Below are 23,233 nucleotides of genomic sequence, written 5' to 3' on the forward strand. Positions count from 1 at the left end.
TGGCAAACACCTCCCTCTGTTCCCTGAACAGGTGCTATCTGGGGAGGGAGCCCATGCTCTCCCCACAGAGCATCAATCCAGCCTCACCAGTACTGTGCAAACCAACTTACAGGCACAGACACAGTTACCAAAATTAACAGCATGATTTCACTGACCCCTTAAGTCAGGGCAGCAGTGTTCAGAAACGCTCATGCACTGCCTCTTCATGACTGCCCTTCCATGTGTCAGCTCTGTCCTCCACTTTGTGCCAGCTCACACACTGCTGTGTGATTTGGTGAGCCAGCTGAACTGAGAGGTAAAAAGGCATTAGTTGAAAAGACTTCCCTGATTAAAAGTTAGGCTAATTCATTCAAGAAAGTGACATTCATTCCCCAGTTATCTTCAAATACATCAATCCACTCTGAAAATAGACTGGATCTGTCGGCACTTAAAATTATATTCCCACTTATTCTGTTCATTCTTTACAATATCATAACAAAAAAAAAATCAGCCTTTTAAATAGCCTGCTGCCTCAGATTATAGAAGTCTGCTTGTGAATTATTCTCTTTTCTGGTTTGAAAAGCACATAATTTATGAACACAAGCGTCACTAAAATTCCCTGTCCTTCAACAAGGACATTCTAATAATTTGTCAACAACAACAACAACAAAATAATCACAGTTTACTGGGTATCCACTAATAATCTTCTGCTGAGAAAAAAGCTTCTGATGTGTTTCAGAATTATAGCGAAGAAAAAAAAAAGCAGCTTTTTTTTTGTAATTTCAGAAGATCCAGCATGGTTGGTGTGACGATTAGGGAATATTTAAATGCTTGATAGTCATTGGAAATACTCTGACAGTGATGGCCAAATAATTTCAGGCATAAGAAGAAAAGAAAGTCTCAGACTGATGAATAACTTGACATTTGACCTGCTGTTCACTTCCTAAGCTGGAAAAAAATGCAGTTCATCTTGAATTGAAGCTGGCTAAGAAAGCATAAAACACTGTTTCATGTTTCCGCATTGCCTTACTGTCTAATGCTCTTTTCATAAAGTTGTTTTATTCACTGCTTCTAACATGCATATTGAAGAGAGTGGTAAATATCTAGGACAAAGCAATTACCGAAACCCATAAATGTTACAGAAAATAATGTAAACCTTTATAAAAACATGAGTGAAATTTCAAATTCAGTATTTAAATTTTTTGCTTATGAAAATTTATAATAAAGCACATGTAATCTCTGTTAAGTATCAAGACTTTCTAATATTAAGCTTTTTCTGGCACACTTACACTGGCCTGAAGCTGGTGGGGAGTACACTTAACAGAAGGCATTTTCCTCACAAAAAGAATATGAACCACCATTATATGGCTGCATGAACAAAAAAACCCAGCCAAACAAAAAAACCCACCCAGAACATTGGCCTTAAAAAACAGAGCCCCAGCAGGATAATAAAGTTCTCTGAAAATTTGGGACTTCAGGCATATGAAGTCTTTCTCTCTGAAAATCTGGGACTTGAGGCACAGAAATTCCCTGCCAAGGTACTACATCCAAACTTCATTGGAAAATAAATAGTTGTAGACCAAGACCATCTGGTCTTTATTCTCAGATAACCTAAAGATGAGGAAGCCTTTCTCTTCTGAGAAAAGCAAATTGAAATGAAATGTTTACAACCAATGTTTACTAAGGATTATACCCTCACCCTGACTTCTATTAGGAGACTCCTGTTGGTTAAGAAACCAGGTGTTAATCCCTCAAAGCAGATGACATTTTCCAACCCTGCATATTTCACAAAGCTTGAACACATTCAGAGGGAAAGAAAGTTTACATAAGACATAAAACAGATGTTTAATAAATTTGAGCAATCTGACAGGCAAGTAATGTTTTGGTCTTTCCAAAAGACAGCCACAGAAAGGAAGCAACTACTTTCTTCAAGACACAATGAAGAGGACTTTGGTTTGGTTTTACTTAAAGAGACCAGATCCTAATGGAAAGAAGAATCCTTACCTCCTGTGCTATAATTTGATCTCACCTTTAATGCTAATTGGAAAGAAACAACTCTGACTTTCTATTTAGCATCAGTAGTATCATTCCAGTCACATCAGTGTCATTCATTCAGAGAGTAAGATATGATCAGTGACAAGCATCATGTTGGTCAGGGTTAAACCTGGTCTGAGTCACTGAATCATCCCAGCAGTCAAACATGAGAATCAGTCATGACTTCAGGATTATCTAGAAAAGAACAACACTGACTCTTTCTGCTTAGTAGTTTCAAAGCAGATTGCTTTGGGCACTGAAACAACTATAAAAGTAAATACAATGTAAATGGCACAGACACTAAACATAAAAGGCTTTTCTTTCCCAGAATGATCTGCAGTAGATGCAACCATCAGCTATTTTTACTGTTCTTAAAAACTGTATTTCTTTTTTACTTAAACAGGTGTGAATCTATAGGGGAGATCATATTAAAACAAACATAAGGAAATCTGTAAACTTTACTATAGTTTTATGGAATCAATCCCGTTCTCTACAAACTAAGTTAGGTGAGATTAGTAGAAATAAAACCAGAACAAAATCAAGCAGAACTGTATATCTACACCCTCTCTTGCACAATACACAACTTCTCTTTGGCATTGTTGTGTTTCGCAAGTCTTACAGTAGAAGTGTCTACCTTTCAAAGTGCCCAAGATCTATCTATATACGATTACCATTATGTCTATAAGGGTGAAAAAAAATGTTCTTTCTCCTTCACATGAGTCATTTTAGCTAAAGCTGTTGTCCTCTTACCTAGCTGAAAGGGACTGTGTTTTCTCGTTCTATCACATAGTTGTAACTCAGCCAAACGCTTAACTGAAAGACTGCTATATTTGGACCTCTGCAGCCTTCAGTTAGCATATCCAACTAATTTTTCAGTAAATACAGACAAACTGAAAATTAGAAACAAAAAGCAAGAGACCAAAAAAAGAAGTATTCCACACTTGTATGCAACCCCTCCATAAAGCTAACACCATGACCAACAGCTTCAACTGCCTAATGATCATGATCTTTCAACTTATGGCCTGATTTTCAGGCACTGATCACCTCCAACTGCAACTGAAGTCAGCTCTTGTCTGAGAGAAAAATTGATAAGAAGGCCTTCACTGTGGCCTCTGTTTTTCAAGTCTTCCATACAAACTCTCTTCATATACTTTATGCACTTTATGGGTTTTTTCCTGGCAAAAAGTAACATTTACAGGCTCATGTGAATCTCTCCTTCCTTTTTTTTTTCCTTGCTTGTGAGAAGCTAATACAATGAGCCAAGTATGGTGTGATTATGTAACATCAAAATATTAACACCAAAAGAATCAATTTTCCTTTAGAAGGACAAATGACACCAGAGTTACTTCACTTTTACTTCACCCCAAAGAGCAACAGCACTGGGGGGGGGGAAATGGAAGTAAGTCATGGTTTTCTCCTGTTTCATTATATCCAGAACAGACATAGAAATCTGAAGGTTTCTGCTCTAATAAAAACAAGTCATCTGCATACAATGGGATAAAGAGGATTGCCTAAGTGCAAGGGTATTGAATATTGTCTCTCCTGGAAGAGAGTTTAAAAAAAAAAAAAAAAAAAAAAAAGAAACAAACAACAATACCAAAACTTCAACATGCCAAAAGCCACAAAAAAACCAAAAACAAACCCACAACAAATCCAAACCAAACCAAAAATGAACCAAGAACACCACCAGATGGGTAAAAACTTTTCCCAGTTTTAGCTAAATGGAGGGTGGTGGTGGTGAACAAAAAGAATTTTAGGAGTAGCAAGGAAGGAGGACTAGAAGATGGACAGTCCCAACTACTTCACTACTTTCCCCAAATTCAGGAAGTAGCAGCACCAGTATGTTTCTATTTTTACAGACTTCACAAGCAAATAATAAACTGTCATGACTTAAACTTCATACCGTCCTACAAGACACATTACAAGCAGCAATAAAACCACTCAGTTTGCCCATTTGCTAATCAAGAAAAATCTATCCAGCAAAATTCCTCAAACTGTAGGAAACACAAAACCTTCTCAGTTTATACTTGTATCATATTTGGAAGGTTATTTTCATAACCATGGCAGCTCAAGTTTTGGAAAGAGTAGTCCAGACCTTCAACCATGCAAAAAGCCTTTAATTCACCACTGAAAAGCAAGCCCACAGATGTGCTTAGGCCTGTATGTTTAATACCCTCTGTCTGCAGCCACACTTGCTGCTCCTAAAACGTTTTGTTGAAATAGTGTCACTTTAGTTTTCTGTGTATACTGCACTAATCTGTCTAAAAACAGCAACTTCATAAACAGGAACATGGGTTTTCCAACATGAATAAACATCTCAATTTAGATGTATTAAAAATTTGTCTGTTTTTCAAGACAGGACTAAAAAATTCATGCCTTTTAGGAGTAGACTGAAAACAGTATGTATTGCTCCATTTGACTATGCATACCTTAAAGCTAAAGGCTTTAGGAATCTGCTCTAAGAGACTTTATAATGTAAGCATCCTGCAAATTTCACCACAAGATTTGACTTTAAAACCAGCTAGGCTTTCCTTGAATAGAGGTAGTTACGAAGTAAAAGCCTCAGAAAATAATGATGTTGAAGTTGTCTAAACACCCAGGTCTTCCAGGTGTTGCTGAAGGTTAAAAACAAGAAGTAATGCTGGTATCTTCTAATGTTGAAGATCAGAAAAAATCCTGTTTTCTCAAACTCCCAGAAGCAAAGTTGGAATTATATAGGTGCACTGCATCCACACATTACTTACATTTGCTTCTAAACAATGTAATGAAAGGTACCTATTCTCAAAACGGTTCCTACTAACTGGGTTTTTTTAAATAGAATAATTGCCTCAAAATTACACACCTTTCCAAAAAATGGTGAAGTAGCAGCTGTGGAGAGGGAAAAAAAGGTTGTCTCTGGGATAATAGGGATATTCAGACCCCATAAGATAAGCAGCACCACTTCCCTTAGCATTTGATAATTTAAACTAGGACTACACTTTTGAACAGTGATAATTACCTAAAGACTGCTAATTTTAGTCCGTTTGCTATAAATATTTGATAGACATTCTGAAGGGCACAAAAGCACAAGTTGCTACATACATAAACATTTCATTTGATGACAGTTCAGTTCACACATACTCACCTGTCCAAAGAACTTACTTTCTACTACAACAAAATCTGAGACTAAACACACAGTTGGAGTTGGGTCACAAACAGCAGCAGAGGGTAGACTAAAAAGCATGTGCATGTACACACACAAAACAGACAAACCAAACCTAATTGGAATTCCTTCATCTTTAATACAGGGATAACACTTTTTCAGTGACCATAAGCACTTTCACAGACAAAGCACTATATGTGTAAGATCTATGTATCTCACTGGTAACCCCCCCCATTTCACAGATGGGAAAACTGAGCCAATGAAGGCATGGAAGTCACCATAGCTACACAAAATGCAAGTAACAAAAGATGAAATTTGAACTCAGGCCTCCTATTCACTGAACACTGAGGACTTTGAAAAAAATATACATTCTAGTACACTCTCATAATGGGAACAGCATTCAAAAAAACTTTACAAGTTAATTACTTAAGTGTGGCATGTTAAAAACATTAGTGGTTACTAAAAGCTAGATAGTGTAAAACAGAATCAGTTGTATCAAAACTAATTCAAACTAATTCTTCCGATAACACACACACAAGCAGTAGTAACTCTGTTCCCTTGACAAGTACAAACCTAGATTAATTTCAATGTGGTATAGAGAAACTTCAGATGAATTGTTTTGATTCTTTCCTTGCACTCAATGTGTGTGAGAGCACTTGGTGCCTGTAAGAGTGATATAAATTAGAGAAAACTTTCATGATTTCAAGTTACTACCCTAAGGATTTGCCAGAGGGGGAAAAAAAATAAATCTGTATAGATCTATGGTTTACTAGATGAAGAGCAAAACAGCACCGAGGAAATGTATCAACAGTTTAGAAAGTAAACAACTTGATGTAATATTTGAAGGAAAAAAAAACCCTAATAACAAAATGAACACCGAGGACTTTCACCTCTGCTGAAGCTGTTCAAACAGAAACAGAATAATAACTGTAATTTACAGTTCACTTCACTGTTTAATGTTATTCTATTGCACCATCATCTAGTGAATGCTGATATAACACTCATTTTCTCCGCAACATGAATCCATTAGCCAACGAATCACAGTTGAAATAAAAAGAGAACTGGTTTGAAAACATGTGTTTTTAGAAAAGCCTGAATAACCTTTATCCACCCCAACCTCCACATCCTTACCGGAACATCAAAAGTTTCTTGCGTGTCATCCAGCATCTGAATTTTGATAGAGATGAGTTTTCCTGGAGGTGTCATAGGTGGTTTCTGTCCATGCTCCAAGGTACTGATCCCAGCATTTTCCTGAGCTCCCAATCGGGATCCTGCTGTTGGTCTCTGCTCTGTTTCACCCATGTTTAGGGAAACACGTTTCTTATATCTGATAAAAGAATAAGGACAAAGATGAGCGTATCACTTATAAATAAGAGGTTTTGCACATAAGCATTATGGTACGTATACTTACAGCTAATAAACCATATGACCATTAACACAAAGTGAGGAGAGCAGGTGGGACAACTCATCACTTGCTGACCATCTCCTGTCTATATCAGCATTTTTTCCTCTGGCTCTCTGCGGCTGCCACCTTGCTCAATGGTCTGTCAAGCAGGAGAGCCAAAGTAGTACAAAATGACTCCCATTACACGGCCTAAATATTTTGTTTCCTTTGGAGACCAGAGCTGCTCTAGAACCTACAGCCCAGCCTGATCCCACTGATGGGCCAAGGCCTGTGAGGACATGCTACTGGGAAGGCCCAAAAAAGCCAGAGCAATAACACTGGTTGAAAAAAGCACGGTAAATCTGATTTCCCACGGAGCCCTGTAAGCACAAGGGGAACAGCAAGGAACCCACCTTCCTCGCTGTGCTAGGGGAAGGCTAGACCTGCACCAGCTCACCTGCATCATTTGCTGAATGTGGATATCTGCTTCATATCCATGGAAAATAACCTCAGAAACTGGCTTGCTAATTTTGTTTCCATGCAGCTTTCACACCACATTACAGAGCACATTCCTGCTAAATAATTATTCTATCCTAAAAAGAAAGCAGAGCTACAACAGTGATTCACTGTGATTTTTTCATTAACTGGCACAACTTTGAACCTTCTTTTCTAATTCAAGGACCATTAGTTTTACTCGTCAAATGTTACACGTCATACTAGAATTTTATTTCACTTTTTCCCCCTGCTTTTTGACACTTTCTGATGAAACCCACGGCTACTGTCTATTTATCTCTCTTGGTAACTGCATTTTCATTCTGCATGGCTTTTATATGCAGATTAATGACCATTAAAAAAACACGTAGCACACAAAGAATGGAAATGTAACTTTCCAGCTGAACAGAAGCACAAGAAGAGTAGTGTCAATTATTGCCTTTACACTGAGGTTACAATTATTGAGAAGCCTATGGGAAAAATTGTAAGCACAACCTAGCCTATGTATTAGTGAATGCATCACCGGTTCAAGAGTATATTATAAAGAACAGCGCCAGGTAATAAGACACTAGTTTCCTCCAAAATGACATAATAAAACCAGTCCTTTCTTCAGAAGGATATACTATTTACTAGACATCATTCTTCCATGTCTTGACTAATCTGTTCCCACACATTTTTCACACAGTAAGTAGCTTGGAGTAAAATTTTTTAAAACAGCACTTTGATTAAAAGAAGTGTTAGCTGAGAAGGAAGGCAATGAAAAATTAGGGATCACACACTTCCACGTGTCACCTCAAAAGGCATGACTGAAGGAGAACAAAAAAATGCAGGCAAACTTTTCGGCACTATCCTACTCATCAAGGTTGGAGAGACACTAAGGAAACCTACCCAAGTGCATGCCAAACACTACTGGAGATGCAAATTTTTCTTCACTTGGCATTGTAATCTAAAAAATGTAAAAGGAATCAATTAAATTTATTTTATTCTTTAAATTTAATTAAATTCAATCTTTTTATGAGACAAAAAGTGCCAACAAGAAAACTGCAGTTGGAGGCAGAAGGCTAGAAGACACCAAGCTCTACCTAGCAAGACTTCAAAGCCTATTTACAAAGAAATCTGATTTTTCTGCATGTGAAGTAGAGAGGAACATTTAAAAAGGTAACACATGCGTCCTGTCTGGAAGTGCCACTACACACACAGAGATACTGGTCCATGTCGTTATTACTTCAAAAGCCAGTTTAAGAGCTCTTCTGAAGTCACCATATACTGCAGACAGCACCAATATGCCAGAAAGGACCTACAATTGCTGTATTACTCCAGTAGGTTTTAGCTAAGTATACATTTAAGTGGATGAAGAAATCTGTTCTTTCCATTAAATCATAATCATAGGAATCAGTCCAGTCAGTTCGAGTGATACCATTAAATAATCAATGCAAGAAAATATTACAGAGTTTGAACCTTTCTATGAATGTCCTTCTGACTAGATGATCTAGTGGCCCATACACACATTGAGACAGGCCAATAAATTTAGTGAAACAAGAAAAAAAGACCCAAATTTAGGAGCCAAAAAAAATCATGAAAGAAGAGTACAAGCCAAACCACTTCATATATACAGCTGAAAAGTTTATTATTATTATTAACAGTTAGTAGTATAGAAACTTGTAATATTAGTTACACACACACTTCCCTTTGGAAGCAAAGATCTAAGAAGTATTGGCCACCCTGATCACATGCATCTACTACTTACAAAATTAGAAGCAGACTTCTTTTTTAATCTGTATGCATATCTAAACATCAGTATGTTGCACTGGACATTATTTAAGGTTTTTTCTGTGTGACACTAGTCTCACTGTGATGCTGTCATAACATCAGCATAATATCTTTATTATGCTTTTATGTAAGAGGCCTTAAAATTATTACAATTATGCTCTCGAAAATAATACAGTGCATTGGTCAAGCTGCATACCTTTCTCTAAATCACTTTGATCTAGAAGACAGGAAGACAGCAAACTAAGGTCACAGAATGCAACAGAAGAGTATTAAGCAAATATTGAACAAACGGGAGGGGGGGGAGGGATTAGGATACCTAACATCTGTCGCAATAAGGAGAAGCATCAAGTTTGGACAGAGAATGGAGAATTTTAAAAACACTAGCAGAAAGATGACATTGATGAATTGTGGAGAGTATTAATGGAGAAGAAAAAGCAGTGGCCACCAGATTCTAACACATGCAGCTCTAAGCAAAACATAAGTGGAGGTAGACAACCAGTAAAGGAGCAAAGAGTGACAAATAAAAAGGACCCATCTGAACTCTGAAAATTAAAGAGTTTCTGCCTGCTCTTTCTGACAATTGGTGAAACCCAGGGCCAAAATCACATCTATCATTTCTGCTGCAGATTTGTTGGGTGTCAGTGCCCTTCTCAGTAGCGTTATATCATCTGCAAAGATGGAGAGAGACCGCTGCAGGGAGCTAACCTGTATCCTAACCTGCACGAGGAGAAAAGTTACCTGAGACAGCAGAGCTGCCCACAGCCGAGCCTTGGCCTCTTCTGCTCCTTCCCAGCTCCCACCCATTCAGTCCTGCCTTATACCATGCACTGACTCACACCTTCCTCAGAGCCTTCACTGAGCCAATGCACCTAACACAAAACAATTCAGTGTTTTGTTCTTTGCTGGGTTAGCAAATTAGATCAGCTCTCAGCAGGCTGGCAAACCTAAGACCAGGGTAAGCTGAGCCCAGCCAGCTGCTGGGAGGCCACTAGACCGACTCAAGACATCTCATCTAACACTACCTGAAACACCTGGAAGGCACAAAAAGCTACAACTGCCATTAGATAGATTAGCAAACATGTTTTTGTCCTCATCACATGTTAACAATCCTTTTACACAGATACAAAATCGTTTGATTAAAATTTTAAGTTCTGTATATACTCATGCATTAACTGGACAAAGGCCAAGATGTGGCTCAGCATAAAGCAATTTTAGTTCTCCATGTTCAAAACAGGTGCATTTTATAGCACTGGAAAGATTCAAGCCAATTAAAATTTCCACGTGTTTTTCTGACAGGATGAAAAAACAATCAAACTGATGTAGTCTAAAGGGAGCTAGGAGTATGAACAGCACTTGGGGAGGGGGTTGGGGAGGGTTGGGAATAAAGGGTTACAAAGCTTACCAAATACTGAGAAAAAGAGAAGTAATAAGACACTGTTAGAAATGTGGAGAGGGGTCATGTTGGAATAGATGCTAATCTGACCTGTTAACTAGTCTCCTCTTCCAGACCAGACAATGAGGTGTGGACATTTGATACAAGAGGTTCCCAGAAGCCTGAAGACTCCTATTATAGTGGGAGAATGGTACCAGGTATCTAGGCCTTTTCCACTTCTTTTGCTTTGCTTAAACACATTTTTACAGCGTTTATTTTGTTCTCCTTTTAAAGGTGGGGAAGCCTGAGGCATAGTGGGATGGTGTGACTGGCCTGTAAAGTCACTGAGCAGACCAGCTGCAGATCTGTATCCCAGATCATATGGCAATGAAACATTTGAAAGAGATTGAAGTAATCAATATGATACCAGATGAGATGAGTCAAACTGACTCAATGTCTTATAAACCTCAGTAAGAGCTAGGAAGGTACCAGAGAACCAGAAAGGAACAAATTCAATCCAGATCTTCCAAACATTAACAAAAATGAAGCAGAAAGGAGAAAGAGGGGCAACCCAGGCAAACCGCTCAAATGTGCTTTTAACTCTCAGCTTCTTGTAAAACTTCTGAAAAGCCTCAGCTGTGGAGAGGACTACAGTCAATACTGCTAGGTAACACTCCTGTCAAGTACTCAAGTTTTAAGTGCTTTCATGTTTGCAGAAAAACATAAAACTTGACAAACTGGAGTAAGTTTAAGGAATCATCGTAAGTTCCACAGAAATACCAGGTAATATGCACATGAAGGGCTCAGAGAGAGCAGCTGTGGCAAATCTAACTGAGGCTGAAGATGCAACCTCTCTCCAAGACCCAGTCTACCCCTGCACCTGACATTAATGCTCGAAAGCAGAGGGAGCAGGGCATGTCTGCACCTCTGCAGCTCAACTGCAGAGGCTAATTTATCAACTAAGCCCACTTCTCGTATGATGTGCCGATCCTTCACATTTCCTATTCCCTCCCCATGGACAACAGCAAAATACGTATAAATGTATCGCTCTGCCAAAAGCACACAGCAGACCTGTACTCATTAAGAGAAAATTCTATAGCTGCAGCATAAATTGTCAGTGAAGCTACACTTTCATTGATACACCAGAATGATTATAAACATGAAATAAGAGAGCAAGTTTCCTGAACCCATATTAATATATATATAATACAAGGCAAGAGAACCAGGAAGACTGAAAACGAATCTAGTCCAAAATGATGGGGAGCAGACAGAGGGCAAATATAGCTCAAGTTTTTATATTTTGTGAAACATTATCCCAGTTAATTTCCGCAAGTCCATGGCAGACTTGAAAAAAGCAAATAAGGCAATTACAAAAATTCAAGCTATTCATCTAAATAATACTAATACAATTTCTTTGCTAAAAGCCACAATTTTGAAAGTTGCAATGAATCAATGCAAAAGAAAGAAACCATGTCCAGTACTTGCTCAGCAGAAAACTCGTGTGTACCAGGTGCAGCAGTGGTGAAAGTCAACCTGTGAGGCAGCAGACTTGATGCACACGGCTAGCCATTGAAGCAATAAATGGCACATTTTCAAGTCATGCTACATGAAGTGACTGGATCAGCCCTGTTCCAGTCAAAAACCAATAACCGAAATCGGTTTCTTGAGCAGGAGTCACCATGTACCACATGGGACAGATGTATGGGAATACCTAGAGGTGACAGATTTATCCTTTTCACAAATACAAAGCAAGTATGTTCTGCAGGAAGGAGAAGTCCACAGCAGAGATGGGAGCATTTTTTTGAGAGCTTTGAAGTCACCATCATCTTATGAGTCTTTGACAGTTTCTCATGTGAGAATATCAAAGATTTATTGGAAAAATCTTCTCCTTAAAAGTCTGATTTTCTTAACGAACTACAAAAATCCACAAACAGGTGCCTCACTAACACAATGTTCATGTTTTATATTATTCAGCACAGAACCTCATACACTCTTGAAATTACATAAAGGTCCTTACAAAGAAAAACATACATTAGAAATCTGACATAAATCCAGAAATTTTTCATCAGGCTAACAGACCAGGATTTTTGTGGAAGCAAAGAAATGTGACACCAAAAAGCTCTTAATAGAAAAACAGCTCAAGCTTGAAGGGCAGTAGCACAGACACAGGTGCTGGGTGTCTGCTTCTCTGCTTGCACCCAGCAGACTATGCTTGGTTGCTCAGCCTCTAATGGAAACATTGCAACTGAAGGTGGTTTATGGATTCCTTTTCAGACACCTGTCTGCCCTTTCTGCTTACATCCAAAATATTCAGATAGAGAAGGAAGTATTATAAAAAGCCAATTCTTCTGTACCACTGAGATGTATTTTAACACTGTAAAATGATGACACATGAAGTCAGAAGTAGGGAGGTTCTAGGTGAGGTCAGGTGAAGATGAGCATTGAAGCTCCTATCTAGTCCCCTGTATAGTCTGGAGAGAACAGGATGACGGGGGAGCTCCTTAACTGGGCTTAATTCCTAAACACAGATTTACCTCTTTCTTTTTCCTGTCCCTAAAGAGACATAAAATCAATCTCTTAAAACCTGCCTGCCCACAAAAACACCACAGCTGTCTACTTTTTGCAAGTCTCAGAACCAGATACTTCAGCATTCTGCACACTTCCTAAAATTTACAGCAATAAAGAATGCCCTCAACTAAGGCAGAATATTAATAATAGAATAAAATTCATCACCTGCTATGAAAATAAAGACAGTCCACAAAGTTGCCCACCTTGGTCAGACTCTGAAAATGTCTAAATCACACTGTCTTATCCCTTGACCCAGTTTCTATGGTACTGTCACATAGATGGACAAAGTACTCGTATTTGTAGACCAATACTGTAAGCTTAGTTGTTAGCACCAAACTAGCTAGAACATGAAACCAATAACAAATTTAGGGATGTAAACAGTAAGTAACACAAAGCTTTACAAACTCAAACTATTCAGTATGCTAATAATGTGGCCTGAAATCCAGAATAATGAACATTTATGTACGTATAAGACAAAAACCCCACCTCTCCCAAGCCTATCTGTCCAGCATTCAGAGTGCCTGCATTCATTACTGCTTCTACCTTTAGGGCCATTCAGCTTCCAAGTGGAGCTCATTTATCTTCATTGCATTCAGGTCCTAAAGCTGTTTGCAATTCTGTGGCGCTAGCAGCTGTCCCAGATTCCAAGTCTTCTGCCAGATGTCAGCAAAGAGCACTCCCATCCCGCACAAGTCTGATGTATGCTATCTTTTTTCCTCAACCACACACCTGTCAGTACATCTATCAACAAGTGCCGTAATAGATTTCTGTATGCTTGTCAACTGCCTCTGTGAAAAACCCTCATCTCTTACACATAAATACAGATTGAATCAAGCCAGTCTAGTCTACAAATATTCTTTTTTAAACCCACAAAACTAGAATTACTTTTGATGACTGTCAATGCTGTTAAACAGTAAGCATATTGATTTGTTGCATGCTATGTTTTCCAGACAACCCTGCATTAGAAACTTATTGCAGGCAAGGAACATTTCTTATTCTTCCCTGCACCACACACAAGCAAGCAAAGCCATCATATATATGTTAAGTGAGCAATTAAGTGAAGCCTTCATATGTTCACCCTCTCAAAGGAATCCTCAGAAACCGCTTCATACAAATTACTCTTGTTTATTCTTCACTACCCCTTCATGGCACGCCTGTACCACGATCAATGTTACTTGAATCAGGAATGCCAATATCCTATTCAAACCAACACAGACCATTTTAAAGCTTTTCCTTCAGGTTTTAAACCAGTCAACTTGAAGGCACTGTACAAACAGGTAATTCTGGCTATTCCTGGAAGGCAAATTAGTGTCCCATCTGTTAAGCAGAGGGGATGATTAGCTCCAATTGCTCAGTTAGTGACTCTTCCCCAACAACTGTGTTTTCCCTTCAAATCCAAAGGCACAGTCTGAGCAAAACGGGGAGCTCCCGCAGCCATGAATCCCTTAATAGTCCAGATGAAGATACTTCCACACAAATGCTTCATCTGTTATTAGACACATTAAAATTTGAATTAAATATTGCCCACTTGCTTTGCATTTATTGTATCACCATTTAACTACCATGTATGTGTTTCTAACTTACTTGCACATGAACTTCAATACAGTGGGGGTTTTCTTAAATACTTTCCTGCCACTTTACTTTCCCAATTGAACAGATCACATATTTTCTATAAAATTTCTGCATTATCTTGGGGCAGGGGGAGGATATTTCTTCTTTACTGTGAAACTCACCACCTGCTTTCTGAGAGGTTTTTCAACCTGTTGTCAAAACTGACTGCATAAGAAATGATGCTTAGGAAGAAGTTGCAAGCTACTGGTACTATATACTTATATTCGATTTCATTGACACCCCTTCCATTCTGCATAACCTGTTTGTGCCAACTGTCACTAAAACCTATGAAAAAGTAAAACTTAACATGCTTGCACAAGTGACAAAGTGCAATTTAAAAAAAAAATAATCAGGGCAGGGGAGGGGGAATAGGAGTGAAGAGTAGGTGAAATACATGTTGAAGTCGCCCAGCTAGTCCTTTATTGATGATAAAACATGTTGTAGAAGTGACAAAGTACATGTTATAATTTTAAGACGACCTAAAGCTAAGGCTGAGATATAAAAGCATCATCATCTGGGCATACAGCTATTTCACATTATGGACAAAAAGACTGTGGCACCTTTATTGCCATGTAGTAAATACTAGGAACATATAAAGAGAGTTTAAGAAAAACCTCTCTTTCTTGTGTTTCCATCCAGCACAGAGTTTCTTGATCAACTGGGTCATCACTTGAGCCCACAGTTTCACTGGAAAAAACAAGCAAAGTGGGTAAGAACTTAAAAGTTTGGTGGTTCTATGGTAGTACAAATCACTCCCGAACTCATTAAAAAGCATTTTCCAAAACCCTTTCATGCCATCACTCTGCATAAATAAAGCTGTTGCACCAGCTGGAGTGCTCTGGGCTCATTCACCCATACAACACCTCATATGAAAGCCAAGCCGAATGTGCTTATAGTAGAAGAAAGTAATCTGATTTACTTCCAGATTTAACAGAATTCTGAAAGGGATCCAGCAACTCGTACCCAGCCTCAAGCACAACGCAGACATTTTCCATGAAATAAAAACATGTCAAAAGAATAAATAACACACTACATTAATACTACTGTTCAGCAGTTGGGGGAAAATCTGATATAGTCTTGGTTTTGGGAAATAAAACAGCACAGGGGAAATACTATTTTTCTGAACCAAGTATGAGTATATAGCAGAGGTATTTACACTGTCCAAATACAGGCTGGCTCCTTCAGAGAGCTTCAGGCACCAGAGCCTGATTGGGGTGTTCAGTAGCCCTTTGGAGGAACTTCTCTCTTCCTTGAGCAGGCGGACCCCTAGCAGAAGGCCAAACTGCAGTGGTCAGCATGCAAAGACCCCTTTCTCTTTCCTGTTGAGAGAGATCGGTTACAGTTTGTTGCACTTGTGGTGTGTTGCACAAGTACAGAGCAAAAGCTCATGAGCTTGCCACCAGGCACACTGTGCTGCACAACAGGGGTACCCTTATGACTCAGTGGCTTGAAACCACAGACAAACACAGCACCAGTGTTCAGCATGATGCACCCAGGGAAAATACTTATCCAAACATGGTCACTTGAAGCCATAATGGCCTTGACTAGTTTCCTTTTTGCCCAAAGCCTATGATCAGAATCCCACACAATTATTACATAGGTCTTCCAACAAGAAAAACATATTTATGGTCACAGTTGTACGCTCGGTATACAACCCACTATAAAAACAGAAAAAAAATCCTGCAGGCTTTAAATATTTAAACATCTGTTCCCAAAAGACTTTTTATCAAGTAGTTTTACAAATTTATATAACTGAATATACAATTTATTTTTTTTTAATGAAATCTTTCATCAGAAGCCTTTACTATGCTTGACCAAGGAAATACCACACTTGGTAATGACACAGTTTCCAGTAAGAAATGCTTGTACCATTAGAACAAAAAAATTGCTTTACGTACTGCTATTTAGAAAACAATTTAATAGATTCTTTGGCATTCTGGTGGAGATATAGTGGTTCATGAGGTGTGATTGTATAATATCCAGATTCAAATATCCTATAGTGTTTTAAAATGATTAATTTATTCTTCCTTCAAAATTATTTTAAAATTTATAGCAAAACTTTAAAACTTGCTTAGATAGAAATCTCATTTATCTTTGTGCAAATACTTGAACCACCAAAAGATTCCTGGAGAAACTCTACCTGTGCTGAACAGCACAGTCTAGACACTGTCTGCCCCTGTTTGTCTGACGACAGCTCTCCGATCTTTCAAGATACAGTACTTCTCTGTCTTTAGATAATTGATAACACTGCTTTTATTCTGTGAACAGCTATCAGCGATACTGTGAGACAGACACACAGATACACTGCTGCCACAGGTAAGTCCTCATTTTATGTCTGGCTAAATTATAAGTATTATATACGCTGCATGAAGGCAGACTAGGGTTGGTTTTCATACAAGACAGATTTAGACCAAAAGCGCTCTATTAGCTGCTGTTGTGTCTGGAGAATAAACTGCTTTTCCCACTATAACTTACTTCACAATGAAAACTGGCATGTTACTCCAAAGCACAGTAAGTGCAAGCTTTAGAAGCTGTACCTAGAGAAGGGCTTGCCTGTTCAACTACCATTGTCCCTTTATCAACAAACCTGTTTTAGTGCATATTACATCCCTGTGGCTTCTGTTACATTCCAAAACTAATTACTCACTCGTTTACAAGTGTGAAAAAGCATTATCTGTGGAATATGTACTTTTTATTACTAAAGGGGACAGTGGGAAGCATCAATTCTCTTGTTTTGTTCTCTTCCTTGCAATGTTTGCAAGGAGAGAAAGCAGAAATACTGCCAAAGCGGCCCACTCGTCTGCACCGATGTCAAAACATCGTTGGAAGTAACACTCCAAAACAGCCTTTACAGTCCGAGCAGGACAGAGAGGCATAAGACTCAGATCCTTTTTTAAAATTAAGTTATCAAGAGGTAGGAGCTGTCAGTGAAAGATCAAGCAGAAAGAGTGACATAGTAAACAACACATTTCAAATCAAAGTGAAGGCTGCCCGAAAAATTTTGACAGGTGCTCTCACCAAATACAAGTCTCCCAGTAAAGCAGCACAGCAGAGCACACTGCTGCACCAGGCGAACACGGAGACTTGAGTATTAGATTGCTCTTCCCTTAGAGAACATCCTATACTCTTCATATTCCTTTCTTGGCTCCCAAGTCTCAAGTAACCTTAGATTATGCTGAACACGGAAAGCAGCTTTTGTACCCATATCCAATAGTAGTATACAGCATACCCATGGCAGGCAAAGACCTCTTAGAGTAAATAACTAGTATTGCCCAGGAGTTTTTCCTTGCTGAGCATGCTTGAACTTTACACACTTTCCCAATAACAACCCAATGTCTCCCCACGGAGCAGGTGAGCATGCGCTAGCCTGGGAACAGAGGAGCCCAAGATGCCTTTCATTTCCACGGCTGCCCAAACTGGAGCAGGTCCAGGCCCTGGAGAGGAGAGGAGGGAGCCCACCTTTCCTGCCCTGGCTGTGGTGGGGCTGCTGGCACCTGGGCAGCGAGAAAGCGGAAGGCATGCATCTGGAGCGCAGCAGGGACGGGCCACAGACCAGAGGGAGGTGAAGGAGCAGACTGGGACATGGGCCCAAAACAGGAGGGGGAGAGAGAGAGAGAAACAGGCAGGGAAGGGAGCCAAGGATCCCAAGGCAGTGCATAAAACTAGGCAGGAAAAGGGAAAAAGGCGACTGCATGCAAGAGAAGAACTGGACAAGGGTGGGGAAGAGGTGCCGGGACAGTCAAGGTGTTGGGTCTTCGACAACGAGTCTGGACAGAAGGAGAAACCACAGGTGAAAGAATATGAAGCCAAGAAATGGAGACAGGCCCCCAAAAGTGCAAAAGGCTTGTCAGGAAAGGCAAAACAAATGAGAGAGAGGAAAAAAGTGCTCTTTGACAGAGGGCTATGTACATTTCCTTCCAGAGCTGGGGCCTGAAGTCAACAGTCATGTCCTGCATGTTCCCAAGAGCTCAGGGGACTCCCTCGCTCACAGGAGAGAGCCACACAGAGGAGCATGACAGTCTGCTGCCACTGTCACTCACATCTCTCACCCCAGTGCCAGAAATCTCTAGTGAGGGTGTAAAATTTACAGCTGCTATGGTAGCTTTAATTTTCAAACAGAGCAGATTTTCATTTTTTTCTTTAAACAGAGGAAAATTGCACACCTTACAGGAAAACTTAAGAATCAGGAATTGCTTGCATTTAAGCATGCCATCAAACCCCAAAAAAGGGGGTAACTCCCCGTTCTTGCACACCATACCCTTCACTGATTTCCTTCCTGGGCCCTATCAAAGACCACTCTGCCTCTTTCAGTACACAGGGGATCACATACAGTTACGGAGGAGAAACTCAGGCTTTAATTTTTTCTACCCTGTTATATCTTTAAGGCTTGTTTAACTACTTGTGCTCTGCTGTTAATACAGAATTAACATCTTTCTGCATAGTAGGCTGATGTCCTCTCTCAAAAAGTACTTACTCTAACTTCATGGTACCCTTGTGAGAGGAAGAGGCATCACATTATCCTTCCTCCCCATATGATGAACTACAGACAGAAAACCCAGGTCCTCAAGACATGTAGATATTGGTGCCATGGGGAGTTTGGAGTCTAGATCTAATTCTGTATCCCCGAAGTGAGAGTCTTAAGGCCAAATAATTCTTCAAGTATTTCACATCCTGCAGCTTTCTTTACACACGATTATAGATCACTTTACTACAGGCTGCATCTAGGAGCATGAGGCTTTCTAAAAATTAGCTCATAGATCTCAAGTCTATCAAGAGTTTAACCATTTTCTGGGTAAGTCACTTCCTAACAACACAGGGAATTCCGTCAAGAATTGAATCCAACTCCTTAAATGCAGGAGGCCATCTGCTCTCTTCAACTACCCTCCTCTTTCAACATCTGCAAAAGGCAAGGAACAAGATCCTTCTCACAGCCAACATCATATAGAACAGTGCATTACTACCATGCCCAACCAACAAGATGGAGATTGTGAGATGGGAAAAATGTAACTAAATAATTGGAGATTGTGTCGTAAGTCACAAAAAGGGAGAATTACACCTTTTCAGTATGGACTTTTGCTTTCCAATGTTAATCATGTGCTTTAAACAGCATCTAATCCATAATGATATTTGAAGTATCAAGATGCACTGACTTCTTGAATGAACTTTAAAGAAAGCAAAGAACATGACTGACACTACCTTGAGAGTCCAGAAAACAGTATCTTTAATATACCTCCCGAATATGAATACTCCAATTCCTACAAGGTCTACAAGCAAAGCATCTGCCTTCAAATAACACCTCATTATCTAGACAAAACAAACAGCTTTTGATGCTTTTGGCATTGCTTTCACCTCGCCCCCAACTTCTCTACTGCTGTAGATGCACACAGCAACCTGAGAATTCCTCCATACATACACCCACTATCTCTGCTTCTAGCCATCTGCCACCCCCACCCCCCAGATACACACACACACCCCCTAAGTCTCTGCATCTCTCCACAGAGGAGGTCAGCACTCATGCAAAGGTCTGGACATCTTTCAGGAGCATGCACATACAGAAGCTATTCCCATGTGGAACACACTGGTGCGCAGTGAGAAGAGCAAGGAAGCAGCTGAAGGGTTGGAGGGAACAAAAATGGGTGTAAAATGACAGCATTTGAAATACAAGTGTTGGATAAATGGGAGGGGAAAGAGATGATCAACTACTGTGCGTTGGTGTAATATTATGCAGCTTGGTTTATTTTATGTAAATTCATGCGTAGAGTATTTCCAGGGGTTTAAATCATTACAACATAAGGAAGGTCCACTTAAAGAATATGTAAACGTCTGCCAGATATGGAAAATTTTCCCCTTTAGCATCATACTGGATTATGTTTTCACAGGGTCACCAACAGGGCCTGGCTCTGCAATCTGGGCTAGCCTGCATGAAACAGTGTACACTTCTCCTGAGGGAGCACACAAACGAACACAGATGGTAGTCATCCTCTCATACCCAGGGGCCTCCAGGAACTTCTTCAGCTTCAGTTTGGCTTGGGAAATTGAAAAAATCACTAAATATGAAAACACTGCATTGCTACCCCTTACAGCCAGGAAGCCCTGTATTTTGTGGAAATCCTAGCATGCCTCCTTCAAAAGGATGGCAAACTCACTTTCCCTCCAAGAGGAGCTGAGTGGTTCTTCAGAACAACAAAACAGCCACCCCAATCCACCCATGCCCCTGCCCCAAATAGACTGCCCTATACTAGTGATGAACAGGCCAAGGCAGGTCCCTGCCCCTGTGGAAGGCTGAGAAGGCACATTTTTCTCACGTCTACTTAGGGGCTGCTTTTCTCCTACTCTCCAGCTGCCAAAGTTAGGTACATAAATACTGCACAATATCACACAAAGCAGCAGGAAAGCATAGGCACATGTTGCAGCTACTAAATGCAATGCAGCATGCAAGCAACAGCAAAGGCTTCATAGTAAAACATCAAAAATTCAACTGCCAGGCTGTATCTGACCCTTCTACCCCTACATAAATGCACACTCCTGGATAAGGTTTAATCTCTTCTGAATGGCAGTCCTCCCTTTAAGTTGTTCTATCCACAGACCTATCTATGTTGTACCACCTTCTTCCTAAACATATAAATTTTATGCAACATGGTATAAAGAAAAACAAGCTACAACTCTAATCGGTTCAGAAACATGGGAAAATTTGGAAGTATTTACAACCAGTAAATAAGACAAAATGTAAAAGAAATAGCAATACACTGCAGCCATTCAGTAACATATTTGCATCCTGACATCATATCAGTTCTTCTCCATTTTGTCCCCACAGAGGAAGGTTAGGGCACCCTGACCACAAAAGCAGCAGCAGCAAGAAAGAAAAGGCCCAGTACTAGTAGCAACACATATAAGTCAATAAACTTACCACACCTTCTCTTGGGCAGTCAAAGCCTTGGTCATGAAAAATGGATCAGCAGAACCAACACCTTGTTTGCCATACAATCTCCTAAGAGAACACACAGGATTTCTCCCCCTTTGCAATTCAACCTGGAGTGCTTCCCCTTTGCTCCAAAACCTGTCACTACAAGATATGAGTTGATAAGTCTGCCACGGGACTATTTACTTGCTTTCCAACATAAATAGGCACACGGCGAGCCTCAGGAGTTGCACACTGAATACAGGCCCTGTAATACAGTATCTCCCCTCTTAGCTTTTGGCCCATCAATTCAACAGGAAGCAATGCAGGAAATCCAAGGCATCGGTGTGATTCCAATCCATGCCCTTCCTGTCTGGGGAGAGAGATCTAAAAGCATCCGGGACTCCCGGGACTCCTGCTAACAGAAACAGTCAACACCTCTGTTGGAAGGCAAGGGGGAGGGAAATTCAACTACCCAGCCCAAAGCTAAACATAGTTTAGCCGGTACACATCAGAAGAGACCACATCAACTGCCAAGCAGCATTCCACCTCCATTTTTCTGACGTACATAGACAAACAACACTGCAATCGGGAGGTCGCGAAGCCATTCCCTAGCAAGCTTGAAGCAAGCCACCCAAGGCTGTGTAGCTGTCATGCTGTCTCAGCAAAGATACGGAGAAGGGGAAGCAGTGGTCAGAACTGTCTGCTTCCCCCACCTGTTTGTAACATCCTAGCTGTGAGGTTGCAGGACAGTTATCCACTCAAAGCAGCCAGCCCGACTCTAGAAGAGAAGCCTGTTCAGGCAGCAGCGCAGGCTGCTGAAGGCGCATTATCATGTACTCAGTATGTTTCCACTGCTGAGAACAGGGCAAAGTCAAGGTTATAATTTTCAAAGGTATCCCCAGGATGGTCCCTTACACATCTTGGACTATTATTGCACTGGTCTGTAATAAGCTACAGTCCACCAGAGAAGCACTACTCAAGTGTAAGAGACAGGGAGCAGGAGGTAATAACCTTGGCACACAACCAGAGAAGTCACTCCCCAATGTATTAGACACTATGATGAACTTTCCTCTTTCAAACAAAACATCAAACCAGTTTGCTTGACCTGTCAGTCAGTAAATCCATAACAACAAAACCATACAAACAAAAAAGGAAATTCCAATTAGTTAGAGCTGGGGGAGGGAGAGAAGGGAAGAGAATATTCTTTCCTGTATCTATTTTTAGGCTACGTAAGACTGTCTGAAACCATGGCAATGAACCTGCTATAAATCCCCTCACCAGCTCAGTGTTTTGTTTCCTTATAGACAAGGATAAATGAGTGCATACTACACATTAAATGGTCTAAACCAGAAATTAATCAACTAGCAGGCTACTGGAAATGCATTTGTCAGTTATAAAAAGTACTGGTTAAGAGAGGCACAGGAGTAGCTGATCAGAGACACCAACCACTCAGCAATCTCATACCTAGTAAGAAATCCTTTACAGCCCTAATAAACAGCACCGAAGTGGGGTCAGTGTCCAGGCTGCATCTCTCCACCACCACAGTCTGTTTCTGCGTGCGTTTTGGCACCAATGGTTGCACCCTCGTTGGTCAGCTCCGTTCTTCAGGCTGGGCCCCTACGATCCAGCTGCGGAGGTCCATGCCCCCACCTCATCATTATCTTTCCTCCACCCCACCAGCAGAGCTGTTTGTCAGGTTGCTCTCTAAGACAGTCTGGCTCTGGGGTCCAGGCTCAAAGGAAGGGGTGATCTGGCAGCGCTCAGAGAGCAGGAACCAGGCACCTGAAGGCTCTGATCGCTTACTCAATTGCTTTGGCTAACTGTACACAAAGTTTACAAGCAGATTGCAAGCCTTCCTACACCAAGGGCGAGTTTCTGAAAAAGAATGGTAGGCTTGTGCTTACTGAAGCACAAATACTATTGCATGAAAAAAATGAACAAAAAGTCTGATCAAATTTTTATACCTGCTATGCAGCTATG

The 23,233-nt window shown here is 40.2% G+C and overlaps 1 protein-coding gene across 9 annotated transcripts in view; it reads right to left on the reverse strand.

Moving 5' to 3' along the window:
• The window catches only part of FARP1 (FERM, ARH/RhoGEF and pleckstrin domain protein 1), a 217,218-nt gene that overhangs the window by 168,181 nt on the left and 25,804 nt on the right, over positions 1-23,233 (reverse strand). For 7 of the 9 annotated variants that reach the window (XM_074911249.1, XM_074911241.1, XM_074911232.1 and 4 more), the window contains exons 2-3: positions 14,967-15,039; positions 6,287-6,482 (exon numbers count right to left, since the gene is read on the reverse strand). In XM_074911249.1, the coding sequence (XP_074767350.1) occupies positions 6,287-6,482; positions 14,967-15,019 (249 nt within the window). In that variant the 5' untranslated portion in view covers positions 15,020-15,039. Of the gene's footprint in view, positions 1-6,286; positions 6,483-14,966; positions 15,040-15,508; positions 15,570-23,233 lie in introns of those variants that run through there. The other 2 variants (XM_074911223.1, XM_074911279.1) reach the window with 2 other exon arrangements.

The sequence above is a fragment of the Athene noctua genome, chromosome 1, assembly GCF_965140245.1.
Source record: "Athene noctua chromosome 1, bAthNoc1.hap1.1, whole genome shotgun sequence".
Taxonomy (NCBI): domain Eukaryota; kingdom Metazoa; phylum Chordata; class Aves; order Strigiformes; family Strigidae; genus Athene; species Athene noctua.